The sequence below is a fragment of the Lutjanus erythropterus genome, chromosome 6 (assembly GCF_056507025.1).
Source record: "Lutjanus erythropterus isolate fLutEry1 chromosome 6, fLutEry1.hap2, whole genome shotgun sequence".
Lineage (NCBI taxonomy): Eukaryota > Metazoa > Chordata > Actinopteri > Lutjaniformes > Lutjanidae > Lutjanus > Lutjanus erythropterus.
This window is the reverse complement of record NC_139322.1, coordinates 32324373-32349909: the sequence shown is the minus strand read 5'-3', so window position 1 is coordinate 32349909 and position 25537 is coordinate 32324373. Positions and strand designations below refer to the sequence as shown.

Genomic DNA, 25537 nt, shown 5'->3' with positions numbered 1-25537 from the left:
ATTATGTTTAATCATATTCTTTTCATATGTATGTCTAATTGTATGTTTCAAGAAGATCCAGAACATTCACATTAAAGTGAAGTGGTGTATTTAGACAGAAAGGAGGTTTAGACTAATGTATGTCTGCTAGTATGACCCTGTTACTACACATCAGCTATCAGCTTTGTCTAAAACAAGGCTCAAGACCAACAGCGTCCCGTCTTCCCAGGAATGGTAGACAATGTGTTTGGGACAAACTAACATTTTCACCTGGTCGTATCGGCAATTATTATGTAGCAAATAAACGAAACTGAGATGACGACAACACAGCATGTCCTCTCATATGTTACAATCACTGGCTGGCTACTCGGTGTGAGACTTAAAATTCTCAAATGTTTTGGCTCATTTATGTAAATTTAAATGGATGCATTTTCATTAGTTATAGTCTAGCCAGCTGTTTACTACTAGATAGCCAATTTTAGCCAGGCACTACCATGGCTGTGTGTGAGTGAGCTATGGTATACATAATTGGTTGATTCCATGGTGTTTTGTTCTGGATGTAAAAATACAAAAGGACTCATTGTCGATGGCAAGATGCCAGATCCTATTTTCCCTGGATAACTTTATGCTGTGAACAACTCTTTGCTGAAATCAGCTAGAGAAGAGCTGTTAGCAGTCAGTGGGCAGCAGAATCTTCCCTGTGATGTGTTTGGCTAGAACTGCAAAACACAGTAGGACTGAAAGTTTCTGTGGAACATGAAGCATTCAAAGTGAACTGAACTTAAATATAAGTTCACAGTAAATAAATGTACTGACATACTTCAGCTGAGCATCATTTGGAGGTAAAAGTAATGTTACTATGAATTTGGGAGTTAAAGACACCTTACCTCAGTGATCAAATTTTATCAAACTAATTTCAGAGATGAAAGTGACTACATTTACACCAGGTACTTGTACTTGATATAACTGTTGATTAAAAAATGCTTTACATAAACTAAATATAAAATAAGAAACAGCAGTTAATCCCAAATAAATACATAAATGTAATTATTTCCTAAAAATAATGGTGCTGTTTATTATTTTATCATACAACTGTAAATAATGATAACTACACAAATAAATAACATTTTGGGATGTTTACACTCACTTCTGAATGGTTAAAATTGTTTTCGGGTCGGTTTTGGACAGTGGTGAAAAGATTTGTCTAGAGACCTGCTAAAACATGTTCTGGTTTTACTGCTGCATCATTCTGAACAGGGATGTAACTAACAATTCTTTTCATTATCCATAATCTGTTGATTATATTGTCTAATAATGGATTAGTTGTTTGGTCCATAAAATGTCAGAAAATTGTGAAAAATGTTGATCAGTGTTTCCCAAAACCTGAAATGACATCATCAAATGTCTTGTTCTGGCCACAATCCAAAGGTAATCAGTTTACTCTCACATAGGAGTAAGGAAGCTGGAAAATTTTTACATTTCAGAAGCTGAAATCTGACATTTTTTAATTAAAAAAATCACTCTGAATGATGAACTCATTATCAAAATAGTCTGTTAGAGCTCCAATTATGAATGACTTTTCAGTCTATGATCTTTTTTTTTTAAAAACTTTTGTACTTGCTTGCATTTGCATATTGGCGAGCGCCCTGGCAGTGTGCAAAAGCAGTTAAACTGTTATTGTAAAAATAAATGACCGAAAAAATCACCTATATTGATCACTTACTTTGGAAAGATTTTTATGGTGGGTACATGACATTTCGTGTGGAACACTTTGGGGCAGCGGTCACAGCACAGCAGGTCACCACCGTTGATACAGACAGCACACCAGTCTTCATTTGGGTCATCCGCTTTCCCAGCAGAGTTGCCTGTTCCATCTGACACACCACCCCCTTTGGTCTCAGTCCCCTTGTTTAAGTTTCCGTTAGTGAGCGTTTTCTCAGAGGATAATGAGGTAGTGGAGTTCATAGTGGTAGTGGAAGGAGAGGAGGTGGCGCCACTGGAGCCATTTAGTCCAGAACAAGGGGTCTCAGATAAGGGTTCTGTTTTGATGCGCTCCCCTAAAGCCTTGAGAGGATCTTGACCTGCAGAAACAACTCCTAGTGCAGGGCTGTTCTCTGGACTGCTCATCTGGGGGGAAAACACACACACAAAAACCTTAAACTGTTTTTTTGCATGTTTTAAAATATTTGTTGGGGATTTTATGCCTTCAATTGCACAGAACAGTTGAAAATATGACAGGTGGGGAGAGATTGAGGAAATTACATGAGGGAGTCGAGCCCACAGGTGCTACAGAGGACCCACAGCCTCTGCACGTTGGGGTGAAAACTCAATCAACTTTTTATATTTCATCAGTTCCAGCACATGTATTGAATATTCTTTACCTATTTCCCATATTGCATTCCTATTTTCCATCTTCCTCATGACCTTCCCAATTGTCTGTTACTATGAAAAGCCATGTCTGAGTATGTCCAAGACAAAGACTGATTGTTTCTGTCTGAAATAGTCATATGTAGTGCAGAGTGATGTGGCAGAAAATGTAATGACAAAAATGTGCATATCATGTAAAAGCCTGTAAAAGGAAATATATCCTAGTGATAAAGTTTAGAATACAGTAAAAACTGCCATGCAGTTGCCATACCAGTGCTTTACCCCTTCAGAAGCATTTAAAGTAAAATTTTAAGAAAAATAAATTTTCAATGACGTATACCGTTATTGTCCGTGCTCCAAATTATACATTGATACAAATTTTAGGCCATCCCGCCCAGCCACAAGACATTTGCCTCTTGTTGTGGATAAGATCATAAATAACCTAACATTTTTTAATACAATGTAATCATTTTGACTTGCACTTAAATGTATTTAATTGTCTTGCTGTCACTCCTGGACTTTTTGCAAGCTGTTGGAAGGAGACTCCTTGTGACAGGGTGAGCCATATCCTGATGTAAACTGTCCACAAGCACAATACAGTACAGATAACCAGATAACCATAACGAGTCAAGGCAGATCAGAGCAGTTTGATGTTTTCACATTCACAAATCCTTTGGCTTTAATTGATAAAGAACAGTATTCTTACCATGCAGGCACTCCTGGCATCTTTGCCCCGCTCTGTTTTCATAGACGAAGCTGGACAGCTGTAGCTGTCCTCTGTACCAGGCTCCTGCTTCACCCTCACCTGCTCCACTGCAGCCCCACCTCCTGGCCCTGTCCGCCCTGCAGAGCTGCAGCTTAACACACACAGGAACACACACACACACGCAAAATAATAAACCATGAAGAAAATGTAAATGCAATTGTTTACACTGATTAACATCATTAAACCGATTAACTACTAATTATGACTTGACACATTGCAGAGATCAGAGATGATATCTGCAGTGACTTCAGTCTTCATGTCAAGCTCAGGACAAATGTACAGAGTTGGTTTACTTTGCTTTGTTTCAGAATGAATAATGACCAAGAAAGGTTTTAGTGCTTATCACAATATGTAAAGCAAAGTTAAACTGACACATTTTTAAACAGGGGCTTGGTGATTTCTTGTGTGTAGTTACAGTGTAAAGTAAGGCAAGTAAAATGTTTTAAAGTAAGGGGAAATTGTAAGTGGAAGAGTGTGGGGTATTATAGGAAGACATGGCAGAAGCAAGACATACATGAGTTTTGAGAAAACATGTTATAATCATGAGCTAGCCAATATCTCTAATTTCTTTCCCAGCAAATGTACAGTTAAGGTGTCATGGTCCAAAATATGCTGAAAAAATTCAATGCTGAACAGGTGGAATCAGATTCAACTGACCCCTGCTTATGCACACTCTCTGCACAAACCTATGCTGCCCTCTATTGTTTATCCTCCTCAGACACACACACGAACACACTTTAACAACAATGCTGCGTTAATGCTAGGAGACACATAGCGCTCTGCAACATGGTTTTTAAATGAAACCAGTACCCACTGTAGGTGTTCAAAATTAACCTAAAATCAATACTCCTTCAAACACCTATAATTTAAGGATCAAATACTTAAAATCTGACAGTTGCTTCTACTGTATTGTATCGTATTGTGTATATCGCTAGAAAAATTTGCTTCATATGCAGCTATGCTTAGGGGTAAGTCATATCTTCTTACCTGCCTCGGCTGCCCGTGCTGGACGTGCTAGAAGGTCGTGCTGGTGTATGCGCATTCGACAGACCTGCAGACAGAAAGGTGACAGGAAACAGGTGATGAAGCAGCAGTGATCACTATTTACTGTGCAAGTACATGAAAGTTAATTCCTTCTGAGAGAACATAGAAATACACAGCATATCTGGGAAGGAGGGGATGGGCGACATTACCAATATTTTACACCAGAGTTTCTCAAATAGGGGCCCCAGGTCCCCTAGGTGTTTGTGGCAGTCTGCCAGGGGGCTGGGTAAAAGTTTCAGATTTATTAATGTTAATGATCATGATATAATTTTATTATTATTATTATAAAAGTCTTCACAACTCAACAAATAGAATAATATTTTAAGTTTTAAATCTAAAATAGTTCATAGATAACCTGCAAATCTAAAACTCTTAATTTTTTAAAAAAAAAATTCTAACATATTTCTCTTGTGCTGTTCATTCACGTTAACTAACTACAGTTGTAAAAAAGGCTACATCAAATTATACCAAGGGGCATACTGTATATTAGTGGATCCCTGGTTTATTTTCTATGCTGTAAGGGGTACATTATATCATTATACATTATATCATTTTATAACATGATAACAACACAGTATATTAAACTATGTTCATTTTCTGGAAATTAAATTTAGGGATGGGTCATGCATTTCAGTGTGCCATGTTGCACTGTTCCCAATATATCTTTTAATTTTTCCATGATAGAAAAAAAAATCGTAATAATGGCAATATTGCAATACTATAAATTCACATTGTAATGATGGTAATATTACAATGGAGGAGTTGGTTACAAAAAGGAAATGACTTCAGTAGTATGGAAATAGTTTGGTTATGAAAGCTCAGATTTATATAAACCACAATAACACATAAGAAGTGCAATTTAGTACAAGGAGAACCAAATATCCTGAGAGGAGAGCTCAACAGCTATAGTGACTTCTAAACTAAAAATATTTGTCAGTATTTTGTCATATCATTAAGAATATTGTTACTGCAGAATACCCTGAAATATCCGTTTCATCCGTAGGGCAAAAAATCTTTAACTTTACCACAGTTTACTTTCAGATGATATGATTGTAGTGCCATATTGCCCACTGTTAGTTATACATTAAATGATTTTGTCTTATTGCTTTTGTGATTAATTCAGATGTGAAAGGGATCCCTCTCCCTGAACGTGTGGGTACCTGAAGAGCCAGAGGAGTGTGTGGACAGACCAGGTGAGGGATTCATGTCCATTGCGCCTAGCTGTTGCTGCGTGCTGGCTGAGATGTAGCGAGAGAGGAGGTGTCCAAGGTTGCTGGAACCTGCATCCTCCAGCTAAGGATGTCAGAAAAGTACAGTGGCAAGGAAAATACCATCAGAGTCACATTACTTAAGAACTCAAACAGTTTTTATAAAGTAACATATTTATTACAACTAATGAAATCACCAACCAGCAGACAAATATTGGAATGATTACTCATTCTTACTCATAATGCTAATGATGTGTTATTTTTAATAGTTATTTATTTATTTTTTTACATTTGAAATATTTTCTTAATGGACAGAATAGGGAATAATTTTATCTAACTTTTCTAACTTTCATTTCAACTTGGGGAAAAAACAAAGTGTTACAGATTGCATCCTGGTTGAAACTACAAAACAAATAGTTATATTATGCGCACCTGAATGGGCGGGATCTCAGGTAAGCAGGGCAGGTTCTCAGGATTGGTGACGGAGGGGATGAGCTCGATGGGACCTATGATGGGGCTGGCAGGGCCACGGTGAGCATGGGCACCGGCCATACTGGCACTGGTGGGACTTGTGGGGTTGGCATTATGTAGGGAAGCCACCGGGAAAGGGCCTGCATGCCCTGGGTTGGAATGCTGCACAGAAAACAAAATTGGGACGGGGGTGGCAAACAAGTAAGGAAGGAAGGACAATGACAGGAGGGAGGAGGAAAGAAAATGGAAGGGAAAAGAGGAGGGTGGACAGGAACAATGAGACAGGTCATTCACACAGTTTTATCAAATATTCTTTGTTGTGAAAACAACATGGTTGCATGATCATGCATTTGGGTGACAACACATGCTGCACAAGACACACAAATGACAAAGAAGGAAAAAGGTGCCAAACCCCTGATTGTAGTAAGAAACGAAACCTTTGGTGGCTCATCTCAGATTCTATAGACATCTGGACACAAAGAAAAAGGGGCTCGATATAGTGGATGTGTCTCTTACCGGGTCTTGCATGCAGGCAGTAATTGTACATTATCATACTGTACACGTTATTTGACTTGCGCAAATAATCAGCTTTATATGGAAAGATACATCACTGAGGCAGTGCAAAGTGTATGAAGTAAAAGGCACATTTGCACCCTGCGATGAAAACTCATTGCAAATTTCAATTTACTTTGCCATTTGAGTGCACAAAAAGGCTAAATACACTTTTCATTTCTGTTTCAACATGCTTTTTTCATGGCCAACATTCAAACTCCAGTTACAAATAGTTTTCAGTGCACTCCCATGTACAACCTTACCATAATTATGTGAAATAGACAATACTCCCAAAATTAAATAGAAAATTAAAGTGCATAGTCCATCATTATTGATCAAGCAGATGTGTCATCACATCACAGGAAGGGCGACTACAAAAAAATTTACAAACTCTGCCTTCAAAGTATTGGCTGAATGATCATGAATATTTACAATATTGATACTGATATCCATATTTTACAAATAAAAGTCTTTGAGAGTTTTTTAAAAACTCTGATAATAACTGAGTAGATTTGTTTTCACTTGAACAGAAACCGTTTTTGATAATGAACTGTGACCAATGTCTGTACTGATATTTTTTAGGTAAAAAAAAATAAACCTGTTAGTGCTCTCTAGTGGACAAACTATGTAATGGTCTCACCAATAATTACCTTATTTTAAACAATCTCTAGAAAGTAAAACACAATCATGCCAACAAACAAGAAAAAATAAATATACCTGGTTCTACAGCCTACTAGATGCAAAAAATCCAAATGAAACCTCACTTCAGTGTCTGCTAGTATGTCCAATTTTTGTTTTGCATTAGATGTATTAGAAAAGGATGCACAATCAGCATACTATACAAATATATATTTGCACATCAGTTTCAGGTAATCCAACAGTAACAGCAACAAATGTGTTACACAAAAAAAAAACAAATTCAAATATCAAACAAATACCCAAATTACATCTGTTTCCATACAGGGAAACCAGAGTGTGTTGGCACTAACCTGTCTCTGTAGCTGAGGCTGCATCATAGGGGGATACTGCTGTCCATTATGTCTTGGCTGAGCCGTGGGCATTCGGCCTTGAGGCGGACCCGGGAGACGCATATGGTGGGAGGCAGGGTACATGGCGGGACCCGGCCCACCGTTCATACCCCCAGGCCCTCTTGGTAGCTGCTGCATACTGATGAGCCTTGGAGGCTGAAAATCATACATATGCACAAAGTGTGTGAAAATCAGATCACTGAATGAACGCAATAACTAAAATTTGGACAACTTTCAGGGTCAGGCAATTATAGAAACAAAACATAATTAGTGCTTACATGACAACTAGTTATCGATTTATTGATAACTTTTTATTGTGGAATTATTGTACCTTGGGTTTTTGGTATTGTTTCATCCCTACTGTTTAACAATACTTAATCATGTTATGTTTTGGAGCTTTTGGCTTTGACCTCACGAGATCACTTTGTGTTCTTGTCTCTGAAGATGGCCAGTGTCCATTTTATAGACTGTAATGATGATTAATAGACTAACTGAAAAAACAGAGAGGGAGGTAATCACACCTGAGTGTCACTTGAAAAGGGTAATCCATCACAACGGACATTTCATCCAATGTGTGATTATCTTGTATTACGTCTTATGGAAGTTTGTCACCAAATCTTCTCAGGTGGCTCCACTGTAAATAACTCTAATCTTGTATAGGCAGATGTCCATCTTGCAAAGCCCTCAAGAAGTCTGGGGAGAATCTGAGCCAAAACTAAATAAACTGATAAATTTAAAATGTTGTAACAGAGATGATTTTTGCTTCTCCCATACTAATAGTCTGGTGCACCAAGAATGTTTTTAAAAAACTATTAATATTTAATACTTGGATGAGTCACTCGAGCACACATTTAAACTCAGAAAGCACAGATTTCCTCAGTGGTATCTGAATTGGTGAATGTCTTCTGTACCTGCTGCTGAACCATGGGTGGGCCAGCCTGTCTGGGGTGCTGCTGGGACATTTGAGAGGCGATGCGCATCTGTTGCTGGATCTGCTGCTGGTGCTGCTGCTGTTGTTGCTGCTGCTTCTGCTGAGCATAGGCTGCCTGCTGCATGTGCTGCAGCCGGAGCTGGGCCAGGTTGATCTGTCCTGGGTGTTTGCCGGGGTGGCCTTGGCCTGTTGAAATGGGTGGTCCTCCTACCATCACACTGGATGGTTGCGCAGGTGGAGGTGGCTTCTCAATCACCAAATTACCTACAATAAGAAAAAAGAGATATGTATCATAATTTACACAAGGTGTTTAGTATTGATTCATTTTATATAAGCCACAGAGCACATTCCCCAAATGCTCACCACTTCATTGTCATGCTGTTTATGGCCATGATAAAGGAAGGCAAGGGGCTTTAGGAGACTTGGATTATGCCAGATGATTTTTTTCACATTTGAAAACTGGTCATCAATCACTTCCATTATTTGGGACATTCTGCAACACTGTTTTCCTGTGAAACTCCAGCTGTGTTTTGCCGACTAAAAAACTAAATCTGATCTTCAGTTGGCATGAGGGTGAGTAGATAATGACTGAAATTTCATTTTTGGGTGAACTATCACTTTTATAGGCAAAGTTTTGCTAATGTGTTTATTTGAATACAGAACCGGGAAGTGAATTCTTAATCATTCATGCCTTCTTGAAATTTGGCATTCAATGCATATATGAGCCTTTCCTTGTAAAAACCATCATGTTGCTGTGAAGAGCAGACAGAAGAGATGCTCCATGGCTTTTCTCGTATGCACTGTCCTGTTCAGTGTTCATTCATAAAACCCAAGCACACCACAGAGCTCTCCTGCTGGGGCTATTGACAGCACAGGAAAAGTGTGAGCGGAGATGAACAAAAAAACAAAACAAAAAAAAAGAAACAAGTAGTCAAACCTTTGTACTCAACAGCCAAATGGACAGCAATGGACATTCAACTGATAAAACAACCCTAGTGCTTATTTGTATATAGAGCAGGGAAGTGGGTTCCGATCACAAGTGGTCATTGATCTGGAGACACACTGTAATTCCAGGTGTGAACTGACGTACTCAGGGCTATTCACTTGTGATCAGATCACCTAGGACACATGTTAATACCAGGTCTGAAAAGGTAAACTTGATTTGAATGAATCAAATGCAGCATTACGAAACTGTAAGTCAATATTTAAGACAGAGATATATTGACTGATGACGGATAGTAAGATGACAGGCCTCTCTCACCTAGATTCACCACGTTTTTGGCCCAGAAGGTGGGATCACAGAAGAAGCGCACAACTCCGTTGGCCTGGGGCGCTGGCTCCAGTCTAGCCTTGAAGAGCTGACGAAGCTGGAAGAGGATCTACATGCATCGACACACACACAGAACATTGGCAACAATCATCTTATTTAACAATGTGCCTTTTGGAAGCATTAGCCCACAATCCACCAATAAAGTTTTCTCAGTTATCTCATTTGCTGATGGTCTTGTGGCAAGTAGTCAAATCTACATGGCTGAAGTGTTCCTTGTTTGAAAAAAAAAATCCTATTCATATAATGCACATAATCTGGGGAGACAAACTGGTTCTGCAAGTTCACCAACAGATCTAGAAAAGGCTGAGCCAATAGTATATGCCAAACAAAAGGTCTTAGACTGCTACTGAATACTGACCTCCAAGACAAAAAATACCAGTATAATTCCTACAAGGGCTGAACAATTATGAAAAATATGTAATTGCAATTATTTTGATTGATACTGCAACTGCTATATGGTTTGCAAAATTAGAGGGAATGGTTATTTTTTCTTTAACATCAATTTCATGATAAAAAACAAAAATGATTAAGGTCTCATCTATAGAGGGATCTGTACCGAGCAAAGATGTTTTCTTAAGTCTGCAGAACAGGACAACTCTTGAGCTTCCTGCAGCTAGAAAATTGCAGTAGACTATACTGCAATTTTGATTATAAGTTCGGCCTTGCTAACTACAACCCTATATCGGATAGTTTATTGCTGTTCATACCTGATTGTGGTGATGAGGTCATGAGTTATGTCGGAAGCAACTACTCAAATGTTCCTCAAAAAAAGAATTTAACCATAAAACTGGTAATGCTACTTATGTGCAGCAAAAATATGGGATTCAACCAAAGCCTGACATAAATTCAGTTTTGTCTGGAACATGCTGTGGGCTTTAGCCTCTCAAACTGCTAAACATCTGGGGCTCATGAGAAACATACCAGCCTCTTGCTGTAGAGCAGCGCTGTGCTGCTGCCAGTCGTGATGGCCCAGTGGCAGAAGTTGAGCACATGGTGGATCTGTTGGGCCAGCTGGGTGGTATCCTTGTGCTGAGCCACCAGCCTCATACTGCGCTCTTTGGTCACACTCTAGACAAAAAGAGAGATTACTCTGGTTAAAGGACCGCTACTGAGAGAGTCTGAACATCCTAGTAAAATGAATGAGTCTTGACCAAGGCAAATTGCTTTTCAAGCCATTATAAAAATGTTAGCATATGCATGGAGATGGATTTGATGATTAGAAGCGATTAGATTAAAATTTAATGATCCCCAGGGGGAGCTTGGGTTATTGCAGCACTCCATAATAGAATGCATTAAAGACAAACAATTGAACAAATAAGAGCAAAGTAAATGGGGAAGTAGTAAAGTATAACAGCATATAACCTACAACACACTGGATTTAATGATAGAACTGCGTAAAGATATTCAGGGAACAAATCACAGCAAGACTGTGATAAGGAAGAAGGCATGGGAAAGAGGAAATTAATGAAAATTAGGTGTAATTCACAGTCTGTGATAAAATATTTAAACAGAATGCATCGCATTATTAAGATATATTCAATATCTGTAATAAATGAGAGGGTTGACACAATGTGAAACTTTTTGTCGTATTGCAGCATCCAAATGTCCAAACTACACAGAAGCTTTTCACAAACCACATTTTCAGTGTGGTGTAATTTTAGTGAAATTACTATGCTTCAGGAGTGAGGTTTGCCTGTATGTATGTTGACATATTGTCACTGAACTGAAACATACTGAGCTCGCATAACCACTGATGTTGCAGCACCTTATGAAGCTCTTAGCCAGACTGACTTTCATTAACATTCTCACCTCCAACTGCTGCAGCAAGGATTTGCCCTTCTTGTTGATCTCATTAATAAGAGTAAATACTGCAATTTTAATCTCGTGCTCCACTTTCCTGTGTGTCTCATTCAGCTCTTTTAACCTGGATGGCAAACAAAAGACAATAAAACACCTCATTTAGAGAAAACAGCCACCAATAGACATGCCGACTGCATGTCAGGTGTCTATACAGTAACTTTATTAACAGCACTGGAGAGAAAGCTGGTGATGAAAAAATTGTACCTGCTTTGCACCTGAGAGACAGAATAATGGACATAGTTCTTCTTTTCCTGTAGTTTGGCCACGCTGGTCTCAATGAGACCTTTCTGGTTCTGGAAAGCCTCCTCCAGAAACTGGTACCTGAGAGATGAAGAGTGACACTCTTTGAGTCTCTGACAACTTGCAATGAACTGAATGACCAGGATTTTACTAGAGCCCCTTTTACACTGGTCAAAAAACAACCAACACCCGCTAACATCTAGCTTTTGTCTTCATTTGAAAAAGGCACAATCAATCCCAGGTCAAATGTCAAATGCAGTAGTCACTGGTATTTATTGGCAGTGATGAAAACATGACAGCCAGGTGGACACACTAAGTACTGCCCCTTTCCCAGCGTGATTGCTATCAAAACTTGTTGCCTCTGTCAATAACTTCTGCAACTGTTTGTCAACTCTGTCACAAATTCCATCTGTCTCCATTCATGTAGCACATTTTTCCAACTTAGTCTGCGTTGAGTTTGAAAGAGACTGAAGTAAACAATATAAAAAAGTAACCATTGTAACAGCCTCCATGCTACTTTCTGCGATTTACTAACTATGTTTTCTTGCACATTTGTGATGTTGAATGTGACACATCAGGAAAAAAAACAAAAAAGCACATTTGTCTACTGGCAATGGGAAATGATTCAAACGCCTAATTTTAGAGGGTTTGTGTGTTTAAAAAACTTGCATACACATGTTAATTCAGGTTAAAAGATGTATGATTGTTAACAAAAATACCAAATAGGGTTTAAAAATAAATTAGGTTTCTAGGGAAGAAATGTTATTGAAAACTCACAAATAAAAACTAATGTGCCAAAAAGAAATCTTGACCAGTGCATTAATCTTAGTAGGGGATTCTTTTCATTGCTTTGGGGTGGGTTAGAACAGCATTCATTCATACATTCCTTCCCTACAAGGAGGGAGCTTCCATCCATCTTTCAAGATGTAAATCAGTCCCTGATTAGATATCTAAAATGAAAAACGACCAGGGATCCAGATTTAAACTACATGCATTTCAGACTACTGATGTCATCTAACAATGGCTTTGTGGGAAACCAACCATATGCTCAAGATTTTATACAGTGTTCTAAATATAGTTTCCTGCAGGAAGAGTGAGCCTGATGGTATACCAGCTGATAACTTAGGTCGACTGCCTGCATTCATGATTTGATTTAACACCTTGAGAGAATTTGAAGATGCGATTACAAATGCACTTGTGGTCAAAGCTGAAACAAGCACAACACATGAGTGTGATCACAACTCATTTGTTGGACATTATATTGGATTTTTTGGGATTGGATATTTTGTGATCTTGTTGTTGGATTTCAGTGTTGTTTAGGTCTTATGTATTTCTTGTAACTGATTAGCTGTCTGTCCATTTATTGTAAGTGCCACTGAAATACCACTGGGCATGTGGGGGTATCTCACTTTAAATTTGCCTTCCTGATGCTTTTTTTTTTTTTTTTTAATATTTTTTGCCTTTATGTTAGGCTTTGTTGGCTGGTCCAGAATTGGTATTGGTGTGGTCTTGTAAAGCCCACTGAGACATTGTATGTGATAATGAGCTACCCAAATAAACATAATGTAGGGGGGGAAAAAAACAATTCAGACAGGACTACACTGGTGGGCCACTGTTGTCCTTGTATTCCCTCTACTGAGGAGGTGACTAATACGGCCGCTTGTTTCTCACCAACACATTTTGAAACCTAAAGGTCAGACTGGCAAAAAATCTGTTGTGCACATTCACACTCTCAGTAACACAAACATTAAGGTGGCCACGTGGTTCACTGTGATGGATCGCCTATCTAAAGTATGTTTCAGCTCTCTGCAACAGATTTTCATAATGCACTGAAATGAGCTGAAACCAATGGCTGCCTGCAGGGTAGGAAATCAATCAAAAACCTTAAAGTGTGCTTTGGGAAATTGTCAGCAGTAATTGCGTATGCAAACAGTAGTTAATGGTCTAAAACATGCCAAACTAGTGTACAGCCAAAACACAAGTTTGAATTAACCTCAACCTTACAAAATACCAGTTCCATACTAGTTAAATAAACTGACAGACAGGAGAACGACAGTCCATTAGTAATGAAATAGATGTGTGGGGTGTGTTAGATGCTGAGCTACCTGTGCTCTTTGTGCTCCAGCAGCTGGCAGTCCCTACAGGTCAGAGTATCACAGGTCTCACAGAAAAGCTTTAGTGGCTCCTGCTTGTGAATGGGACAGAAAACGGGCCTCTGTCCTGATGCACCAACAGACTCTATAGACACAAAAGACACCACTGATGCTTAATTGGACAGAGAGAGAAACAAGGAGGGAATTTAATCACAGAAAATAACAACAAGAAATAACAAATAATAACAAAACAGAAGAAAGAAAAAAAAGACAAAAACAGAAAAATAAATAAATACATAAAAGTCATGTCAAAGCCCCAGTTGTCATGTCTGGTCAGGACGTCAGGATGGTCCCCCAGCTAGAGGTACCATCTGAGCAACCAGACTCTGCAGCACTGTTACCATGGCAACAGCCTATTAGCAGCACCACATTCACTGTGTTTCAACTAGGGTTGGTCCTGTTGAGGCTTTTGCAGTTTTAGCTTCAGTAAACATCGGTCACTCCTTCACTGTGAGGGTCAGCCATCTTACCAGAGGCGGCGTCAGCATCCTCTTTTGTGCGAATCTTGTGGTCCTTGGTAATTTTGACCCTCTGGTGGGCCTCAACGCAAGTCTTGCAAAGCCATTCCCCACACTCCACACAAAAGCCGATGGTGCCTGCGTTGTCTTCGCAACTTGTGCACACCTTGAAGAGAAAACACCAATAAGCATCTCAAACAACTCTATAAACAACAATATTTGTGCTAAGTGATATTACAAAGGTGTGCACAGTTGATCAAATGATGTAGCCTTGATATTGATACTGTACTACTAGCCTTAGGACAATGTAAAACATTTCCAGGCTGAAAAAGTTGAACGTGTTTAAGTGCTAACTTACTAATACTAATATTTTTAATGATAGTTGCATTTATTAAGAAAATCCATTTTGGGATATTAAAGTCCAAACTACCTCTTTACGCAAGTTTTGTCATGTTACACAAATTCTGATTGCAGTAGTGCAAAGTGAAGAGGCAAGTGTCGCTATGATACTGACGGTATAAATCAATACAATCCATTAGTGTAAGATACCACGTAAATGTTTTGCGACATGAACAGTAGCCAGAACATGAGTTAGACCTATTAGCAGCGCTATCAACATGTCAGCTGTGTGGAGTTATTTTAAGCTCAAAGAAGAAAAAAGCAAAACAGCCACCTGCAATTTATGCATTCATTTAAATTTCATTCTGAATGTTTGAATGTTGCTGACCAATCAGATCTGCTGCTAAATGTTCTGTGTGTGAACAGAACCAGCACTACTGCATAACTTAGTTATTTTCTGGGCTGTGCATTTCTTCCTTAATAAGAGAATATTTGTCAAGTTAGTTGTTTAAGAGAGGGAAGACAAGGTATCAGCTAGTATCAGATACTCAAGGTTGCAGTATTGGAAATGAAAAAGTGATGTCATGCCATCCCTACTGAAAAGCACTCCATGGGGTGCATACCACTTAGATCTAATAACATTATAGCTGTGTCTTCATAGTACACTGTACTTTGTGAATGAGTATTATCTGTTTTGACAAAGTGGTCAGGAATTACAGTCTTCTGAAAACTGTGGTCTGATGGTGACACTAAATAAACAGCCATGAGTTTTCTAAAATTAGTTGGTTCATTTGAATTAGGAGCATTAATGTTCGATGCAAATTTTGTGTCAAAGTAAAGGATCAAATGATACATATTGGAATCAAAACAAAATTAAGCTCCTTCCTACATTCCTACATTTGTTTATACATTTTACTTTACCCCAGACCAACATGTGGCACAGGATAAACATCTCTCTAAAGTACTCAAGTAGGGATGGGAGTTGATAAGATTTTTACGATTCCGATTCCATTTTCGATTCTGCTTAACGATTCGGTTCTTTATCGATTCTCATTTGGAAAAACGGAGAACAAACAGGAAGCTAGACGTGAACTGGAGTGAGTACTGCCAGCCTCTGAGCCAGTGAGACTGTCTCTCATCATGGTCATCTAAATGCAATGCATGAGAAGGTATTCATTTAACGTTAACAGTTAACAGTTAGTAATAGCAGGTTTTACAATGAGGCAAATAGCGCTAACATGATAGGCAGTGTTAGTTAGCTAGTACCTGCAGTATTAACTAGGGGTGCAATGGATCAAAAAACTCACGGTTTGGATCATTTTTTGGACCAGCAAAAAAGAAAAAAGTGGCGGGATTAGGGTTAAATTATCTTTAAAATGCACTTGTCTTTGATCTTTGTCTGTCTGTAATTATCACCATAGTTATGTAATGTAATAATAATAGTTATGTAATGTAATAATAGTAATGATAATGGTAATAATATTAAAAACTTCAAACTTATACAGTGCTGTACTATGTGTATACTATACTTATATTAGATCATTATACACTGCACAGTATAATACACAACTACACTCTATAGTCTGGCTCAATGTCCCGCCTACAGCACAGCACATCTGATTGGTTAGAAGTCATGATCAATCAATCAGCAAACACACTGTGTCACAGACGGGGTGAGACAGAGCTGCACCAGTGAGCAGAGAGGAGCTGTGTAGACAGCTGATATCACCAAAGTGTCAATGAACATCACAGTTTTATGATCTGATTCTTTGGTGATAGCATAGTTACATCAGGGAAACAAGTTATGGTCTGGATTTCACTCAAGGCGATGTGACGGCTTTTAAATCAGTCGCTCTTCACAGAGATGCACTGCACACAGCAACGTCTGTCCTGTCTGTTCACTGCAACTCTGCATGGAGATTTCAGGTATTATAACTTATACAAAAGTAACAGTGACAGTAAAACTACGAAGCTCACATGTGGTCCGTGGATCACATGCGTGCCGAACCGTAGAGGGTGATCCGTACGGGACACGGGTCAACTGCGATCCATTGCACTTCTAGTATTAACAGCAGAGGACGTGCTAATGTTGCCGCTGCTGCTGGGTTGAGATGTTTCTATATATTGGTAGTATTTCTTCCCTTTGATGAAATATCCACTTTGCAAGTATTGCAAGTTGCCTGTTTTCATCCTGTCTCGTGAAATGTAACCAAACTTTAGAGTGTTTGTACCGCTTGGGCGCCATGTTTCCTGCTGGCTGCACTGGTGAATGATGTCGCCACGCACGTACGTGGTGACATCATTCGCACCCACTGGAATGAATAAGAAAACCATTTACAAAATTAGCAAATGATTCCAAGGAACTGAAACATTGGAAACCGGTTCTCAACAAGAACCGGTTTTCGATTCCCTCCCTATCAAGACAGCTATCAATAAAGTTATGAGACAGAAATGGGTGCAGGCTTGCCCTGCCACCAAGAATGACTAGACAGCAATATTAATGAAATGAACTGTATAAAACGATTGACTTTCATTTTAAAACAATATAAGCAATGTGTGGCTGTGTGACATGAAATGCATTAAATCTGTCACCAGTCATCGAAGGAAAGATAGTCCCTCTAATGCCACTGTATTACTCACTACTAGGGAAGCCCAATTAATCACAATATTATCAAAATCACAATATGGCCAAGTGCAATCTCCAAATCACAGAAGCAATTTTTTATAACAGAAAAATGTGTGACAAAAAAGCATGACACTGAAATTAATTGAATTTAATATTCATTTTACTAGTGACAATAAAAACTGTGATGCAAAAACTATCATTTCCACTAAGCAAATCATTTCACAATCAGAATATCTGTCAAAATAATTACAATTAGACTTTTTTTTTTTTAAATATCATTCAGCCCTACTCCCCACCCACTTAGCTTGAAAACATCAACACAAAGGAATTATGGTTTGAGTATTCTAGAATGATAACTGTATCAGCTGTTGTTGGTATGTATTTTAATACATTTTTATCAAAGTTATATTGAGACCTATACAAACAACAGACAACAACTCATCAATGTGGACACACTTATGTACAATCCATCATGGCCATGAGGCCAACTGTTCTGACATACCTGTGCAGCCTTTTCATCTGATGTGCTGGTGGCTTCTGTTGTGTCTTTGACAAAGTAATTGTCAATAATGTCACTCTGCTTGTAGTCCTGGTGGCACACTGTACACCGCATAACATTTACTAAAGACAAAAAAAGAGTCAGAAAAGTCAAATTAGATCAAGGTCAAACACTGGGCTACAAATTAAATGTTTAGTGAGATTTCATTGATGACTAATCTTTGAGGATAAATTGAAATAAAAGCCAACCAAGCAGTCACCATCAAGGACAAGCCCACATGCAAGCTATTACCTGCCTTCTTACGAAGCCCCCTTTACTCTCAGCTAAGAATAGTTCTGCCTCATACAAAAGAGGATTAATAAAGAGCCTTCAGCAGATGTTCTGCTTATTTCCATAATTTCCTTTAGGTAAATTCCTGTTGTTATTAAAAATTCTTGGCATCATGGGATACCCACTCCCTATTCATGGAGGCTAATTGATTTAGTGCTTGTCTCCAGAATATTCAATCTTGTCATCCTTGGCAGTTTTATTAGAATATTAAATCACATGGCCAGACAACGAGGACCGTTTCACTTAATCACTTTAGTTGGCTTCGTTAATGGAATTAGTTGAATTACTGCTATAATCATACACCCCAACAAATAATTAGTTCAGCGCATTAACTTTGCCACTTATTTTTTTTAAGTCTAATATTATGCACAAGATTAAACTTCACATAAATGATTTAAATTGAGTCAGCATAATAATATGTCACTCCCCCAGCAGAGGTAGTAAAAACCGGTGTAAGCCGGTTTGAGCCAGACTGCACTGGCTTGAGCAGCACACAGCCGGTTTGTGTAAGCTCCAGCTGCATGGGTTCCCCAGTGATTGGCTGTGAGAGCAGCTGGACTGGGATTGTGTTGAGGAACCCACACAACTCCTGAATACACACATGTGCACGCACACACACACACACGTACCAAAACAAATGTACCACACAGCTGTCACTTTGAACTGGAGCAGTCCATGCTCAGCTATACCTCTCTATGTCTCCCCAGCCCCCCTTCAAATCAACACACACAATTAAAACCTTATTCTAAACAGGATTGGGGTTGTGTTGCCCTACATTCATCAAAAGGCACCCCTCTGTTACAGAAAATATGAAGCAGAAACAAGGCTATCAGTATATTTTAACCCCAATAATAGGTTGGTTTGATCAGATACGGCTATTGCTTTGCCAAATATTAATCTAGTCGTTATGTAAGAGCTAGTTACCACTAATACAGTTGATAGATAGAGCGGGCTGCGGCCACAGCTTAAACTGGGATCAAGATAATACCAAATCTCCCTGAAATACAGGAAGAGAGAAATCACAGGGGAAATCTCTTATCTTGCATTAGTGACAGATATCATCACATCACAACAGTGTTTGGTGGTGGCTCACTTTGAGTAAATTACATGTGCTAACCACAGAGTAGATTTGACTTTGATGACCCCTGCTTCAATTAATTTAGATTATAATAAGAAATGCCAATATTGCTAAAAAAAAAAAAAAACTTGGAATCTTATAGATTTCATTCAGGCTTGGGCAATTAACAAATAGTGATATATATATCAGCAAGAGACATTTCATCAATAGGAATAAGACAATTGTTCAATAAAATGTTTACTAATTTCACTTAAATGCATGAAATGCAGACCGCCACAAAAGCACAACAGATATGACCTGGCTCATAAACAGACAACCATTTAATTTAATAGGTGTCTAGTTCAGCTGCATCACAGACATGCGACACAACAACAGAAACAGTGTGGAGTGAGAAAATGTGTACAAACAGTGAGGAAACGTGTACAGAAAAGTGAGGAAATGTGTATAGACAGTGAGGAAACCGCTACTATGGCAGTCATTTAGTTAGTTAGTTAGTTTGTTTGTTTTAAGGTCTACTAATTCTATTACCTGTGTGGCTTGATAGATGAAGTGGTTAAATTCAAGGTAAAGCAGTTAAATGAAAAAAGATAAAGTTGTTTAATAATACACTTTTTTTTTCTCCTGGCCTATATAAAAAATGTGACATTAAAGATTTTCAATAATTCTGAATATTTACTGAAATGACACACTTTTTTGTGATACATTTTTCAGCTAGGCCATAATATGTGTGTGTGTATATATATATATTGGATATTTCAAGGCCAATTTTAGTAAGAAGGAACAAGAAACAACATGTCATATTTACAAGCTGCTATCAACTATTACATTTGATATCACAAGGGGAAGTAGAAAGTCGGGGTCAGTTCATAAAGGAATTAGTCAATACAGGTAGGAAAGAGTGAAGTTGCTTCTGAACTCAACATACTCGCCTCACTTTTACATTTCCTCATTTTATGTGCCTGACTTCAGTACTAAATCTGTACTTTAACTGATTATCTATTATATAAAAGCCCTGGCACTTAACACACATTCTGATAACTTATCATTAGCCAGCTTTCCTGTAACCAGGTAACGGACAGGGCTTAATACTATCAATTAGTAGCCTGTCTAAGTGGTCTGACCAGGCCAGGAATGCCTTACCTTGTAATCCTTTACGTGAAGCCAAGTTAATGAATGCTAAAAGGCTAGTTACTAACAAACCTTTCGCAGGGATTTAACTGCTAAGATGGAAGTGGTGAATTAATAATTCCCCAAGATGTTATGGCTTTCACAAACTGAGGAAAATAGTGTGGAGAGACTGGGCTAGATGCGATGTACTTTACTATTCTGTTAACTGAGAAGAAATCTTTTCAGACCCTTTCTTCCAAAACACAAGCCCAGGTTTGACTGAATCTTGCAGCAACTGCAGCCACATGAACATTTGAAGTGAATCTGATTTTCATGTCAAATTGTACGATTGAGTGAAATCATATTAACCACAAAATTTAAGCCAAACAGATATATCAGTCAGCTGATATTATTTTTGTTTTTTATTTAGTTGTATTTGTATTTCTTAATTTATAGTTCAGTCTATTTCTACTTATTAGACAATGAATGAATAACAGATTAAAGAAATGTTGTCATTAATTTACACAATGAAACAGAAATGTTAATTTTAAAACACATATCAATGAATAGTAAAACCAGAAAAACTGATCATTTGCACTGGCCTTGTAATTTCTTCAAGAGCTTTATAAAGCTTATCGGCCCATATATTAATTTTACATTTTACATTAATTTTGATACTGACCCCAAAAATCCAGTATTGATAAGGTTCTAAGAAAAGTCCCCCTGAAACAGACTGCATTCAAGTTTACCCCAGAACCTATCCTTTGTGGTGATGGGAATTTCTGTAAATACAATTCAGACCATGTGACACTGAATTTCTCCTGAAACCAATACTAATGTAATTCCTGAAAACAGCACTGAAATCACATGATATTAAAACTCTCCACTGAGACCGAGGCAAATAGAATTATATCAAGCTGGAGTGGCAGGTATTGTATGGAGGTTCAGTTCCACAAATGTAAGATAAAAACAGGAGAATAAGGAGCCATATGAGATGTTACCTTGTAAGAGTTTCTTAGACTCGAAATATGTCACTTATGTTGTGTAGACTGCTAATGCTCAAATACATGATGTTACAATGAGTCTAGACATCTGCCAGTATACTGTCACTGCAACATGTCAACTGATGGCAGCAAAGACTGAGGTTTAATTCAGCTGAAGTCCACCTTCAATAGAGACGCTATGTTGTCTGCTTGGAAGTGTCCCTGACTCTCTTAAACAACATGAGAAAGCGGTTCAGTTGTTTTTAATGTTGGTGATCTCCATGAATGTGACTCTGGAAAAAAAAATGGTACGCTATATTGATTGGCCTGATCTTTCTCTGCAGAAGTGGAAGAAACACTTGGAATAGACTTTTGCTCACGGTAGCCATTTTGACATGAAACAGTGGGGTAAACACAGGTGTTACCAATGACAGTAATTAAGGTTCCACTCCATTCAGGTCAAACAGACTCAGGATGCTTGTGCATGTTGGCTCACAGGAAAGGCTCTGTTACATTTAATGGAAACGGGCCTTAATTAGTATCACTGGCATCACCAGTGTTTTGCCTACTATTTTATATCTATATGGCTGCTGTCAAAAAGTTAAATTTAATCTGAACTTGGATAACAACTGTGGACAAATGACTGAATTGGGGACATAGGGCATACATCAGATCCATATATACAATAATTATAATTTATTTATAATTTATGGACTAGTCCTGTAACAGTGTGTTTTGTATGTATGCTTTGTGAGAAAAAATAAATAAATAAAAGTCTTTCGATGTGGTCTGTTTTCAGTGAGAGGAAGAGAAAACCATGCTAAAAGATTTGCTTTAGTCCAAGTCCGCATGTTCACTGAATTAAGTTTCTGGTACACCAGCTGAACCGTTGTTGATTGATTTGGGTGGCTTTTGGTGGGTATCTAACAATCAAGCTTTCCAAAAACAAATCTACATCATCAAGTCTAACGGGCAGTCTGTGTGATATGTGCATCTTTTAAAAGCAGTTAGGTAGCAAACATATTGACAAGACAAGTTTGTGTGTGCACTTGACATTGTAAATTGGGCTTATAATGAGTTGCATTCACCAAAGAAAAATAAATTGGAGACCTCATCTTCTAAGTATGGCTTTAATATCCAAATGACAAAATTACGAGAAAAATATCATACTAAGATCTGGATCTCATAATTATGGGGGAAGAGATAAAGTACAGAAATACCTCATAGTCATGTTTTGATACATGTCATTTATATAAGTATGTATATAAGTATAACATGCTATTTACATGCAAACATGACATGATTTCAAAGAATCATGTATGAATACTTTTGTATGAAAGCTAAGAACAGCTATGCTTGCAATTATTTTTTAAAACTTATCTTGAGATCACAAGTTGATTATTTTGTTGAGATAACAAAGCTCATTTTGTCATGATAACGAGTTACCTTATCTTTTATCTCAAGAAAACAAAAGGCCGATTCCTCAAAATAATGAGATAATGAATCACGAGAAAACAACTTTTATTTTCTGAAAATCACAGGATAAAAATGGAAAACTCAAAAAATTAATGTCTGGTTTATTTAATCACACCTGATTCCAACCTTCAAGATCATGGTCATGACCACTCCTTAAAAGACAATGACTGATCTGGGCCCCATTTCCCAGAGCCTTCGTAGCACTACGTGCGTCGTAAGTTGTATCTTAAGGTCTCCCTTAAGCTTAGAGAGACCTTAAAATACAACTTACGATGCACGTAGCGCTACGAAGGCTCTGGGAAACGGGGCCCTGAATGTTATCATTAACAGACATTCAATTTTTGCCTGTGTTAGACTTTGATTGAAGTACAGTCTGGTGTGTTTGTTGATGAATAATGTGTAGTCCTTGATCTGACAATTTTAGCTTCAATCAGGTGCTGCAGTTGTCAGGACGCCATCTATATATACACTGGCACAGCACTCCTGATTTCTTAACATCACAAGTAATTAAAAAATATGACCTTTTGTTTTCTCGAGAAAAAATGATCCAAGATAACAAAGCTTCTTTTCTTGAGATAAACAATAGATGCATAATAATTAACTTGTGATCTCAAGATATTGTGATGCAATATCTAAAAATGTAAAATGCAAGGCAACAGCTGCTGTTGGCCTCTGTACTTTTGTACATTAAGCATTTATCAACAATTATTTTCTACTCCAAATTCACTATTGCTACTATTTGCTTCCAAATATGAAGTAGAACATTATCAGTTTGACTCAGGTTTATAACAATACCAAAAAACTCAAGGTACAATAACACCAGGATATAAAGTCCATCATACGATTTTGTCATGATACTAACAAACTAAGAAAATTACTCCTTGAAAAATTACCCTTTAATGAAGGGGGAAAAAAAACTTTAATAGGGGTATTTTTATGTGTAGAGCACTTGTTAGTATAAAATGTGTTTTTCCCTTTGCTTCTGCTTTTCTTCTTTGAATGAAATACATGTAACCAGCCATGGCCCAGGCATGAGTTAAAAAAATGTCTTGAATTGTTTTTGGCAATGAATGAACTACATATGTACAACTACAATACAAAAACAGCAGTCAGTAGCAATTATTTTCTAAAATAAAAATCCTAAAATAATATTAACCATGCAATATCACAATAGCTACACAGACAGTCCAGTACGGTAATGAGGCATATCACAATATCTGACATGTGTCACAGCCCTAGTTTGATTAGTATCTGACATGAGTTGATCAGCATCCATTCATCTTAATGAAATATATAGCTTAATCATGCTTAATCATAAGAGAGTCTAGCATGCCAGAATACCATCTGACATCTGTCAAAAATTAATATTGCTTGTCTACTGACTATGATAAGGCATGACGTGAAGTCTGTTGCAACTGATTTCAGCACCATCATTAATGCGACATACGTTAAATTACGGTTGGACCACTGATAGGTCCCAGAGGGAGATGGGAGTGTATAAGCACACAAACAGACGAGCCACCTTTTTCTGTGCAATGCAATAATCTAAAATTCAACTCCCTGCCCGGTAATACACCACTGTGTTTAGGTATAGAATCGCAGATCAACCACATAGCCGCCACTCTATCTCAGTTCCCACCAAAATCAATGACGTTTACCCTCAAATTTACGTCTGGACTACAGACGAGCTGCTATCATCTTAGTTAATATCAGGTGCAGAAGGGCTGTTCACAGGTAGGTCTAGATGCTAAACTCACCTATGTGTGTGTCGGTTTGTCCGTGTGGTCCAGGCACCTGTACGCTTATCTGTCGCTCTGGTTGCGGAATACATTTGAGGCAAAACGAGTGCAGACAAGGCAGAAGTTTTGGTTCACAGTCTCGGCTCTGAAGACTTTGTTTACACACTGCGCACGTATCCAATAAATTAATGGGAGCGGGTACCGGCGTGGCTGCTGGAGCCGTCGGAGGGGGGGACATTTCAGTGGTGAGTCCGCCAACAGGAGCCTCCCCGGCGGGTAGGGTTTCGGCTGCCGTTGGCTCTGCTGCATTGGTGCTGCTGGACCTAGGCGGACTGACGGCGTTGCTAGCGCTACCATTGGCTTCCCCTCCCGCAGCAGCAGCAGCAGCCCCGCCGCTGCTAACGTCCCCTTCGTCGCTAGTGGGTGTAGGTGCCTCGGTAGCGTTATCATTGGACTCTGTTTCTTCGCCGCCCTTTGTATTCGCTTCTATGACTATTACCGCATTTTCGACTTTCGCCTCTGGCTGCTCGCTGTCCTGCGCTGAAGGCACTGAGTCCGAATTAGCAGACGGTTCCATATCCTCCTCGCCTTTGTTATCCGCCATCTTCCTTCCTCTTTGAACCGCTACACGTCCTGCGTAACTTCTCGGACCAGGAGTACGTAACATTACGTAGTGACGTCAAAATCCGACTTTTTTTTAAGCTCGCAAACCTCAAATTAAGGCAATTATAAAACTTGTAAAATATAATAATAATAATGTATAATGACCAGACATTACACAAAAGACAGTAGAATGTGTTAAAAACAAATTCACATATTAAAAAATTTGATTAAACACTAACAATTTACCATTATAAATAAATAAATAATTAAACAATGAAAACAGATAAATCAAGGCATTTCATTATTGAGCTCATTTTCTAATAATATATCTTTGGCACAATTTTTTTTTTTTAGTTTAAGGAATTTGGTA

At 38.3% G+C, this 25537-nt stretch overlaps 1 protein-coding gene across 5 annotated transcripts in view; it reads right to left on the bottom strand.

The window, feature by feature from the left end:
• The window catches only part of trim33 (tripartite motif containing 33), a 35348-nt gene extending 10152 nt beyond the window's left edge, over positions 1 to 25196 (bottom strand). For 2 of the 5 annotated variants that reach the window (XM_084721675.1, XM_084721677.1), the window contains exons 1-16: positions 24583 to 25196; positions 17855 to 17973; positions 14400 to 14553; positions 13882 to 14014; positions 11741 to 11857; positions 11486 to 11600; positions 10598 to 10744; positions 9608 to 9725; positions 8327 to 8610; positions 7377 to 7571; positions 6248 to 6304; positions 5797 to 5997; positions 5317 to 5449; positions 4100 to 4163; positions 3053 to 3203; positions 1703 to 2106 (exon numbers count right to left, since the gene is read on the bottom strand). In XM_084721675.1, coding sequence (XP_084577801.1) covers positions 1703 to 2106; positions 3053 to 3203; positions 4100 to 4163; positions 5317 to 5449; positions 5797 to 5997; positions 6248 to 6304; positions 7377 to 7571; positions 8327 to 8610; positions 9608 to 9725; positions 10598 to 10744; positions 11486 to 11600; positions 11741 to 11857; positions 13882 to 14014; positions 14400 to 14553; positions 17855 to 17973; positions 24583 to 25168 — 2978 coding nt within the window. In that variant the 5' untranslated portion in view covers positions 25169 to 25196. The remainder of the gene's footprint in view (positions 1 to 1702; positions 2107 to 3052; positions 3204 to 4099; positions 4164 to 5316; positions 5450 to 5796; positions 5998 to 6247; positions 6305 to 7376; positions 7572 to 8326; positions 8611 to 9607; positions 9726 to 10597; positions 10745 to 11485; positions 11601 to 11740; positions 11858 to 13881; positions 14015 to 14399; positions 14554 to 17854; positions 17974 to 24582) is intronic. The other 3 variants (XM_084721678.1, XM_084721679.1, XM_084721676.1) reach the window with 2 other exon arrangements.
• Positions 25197 to 25537: the final 341 nt, after the last annotated feature.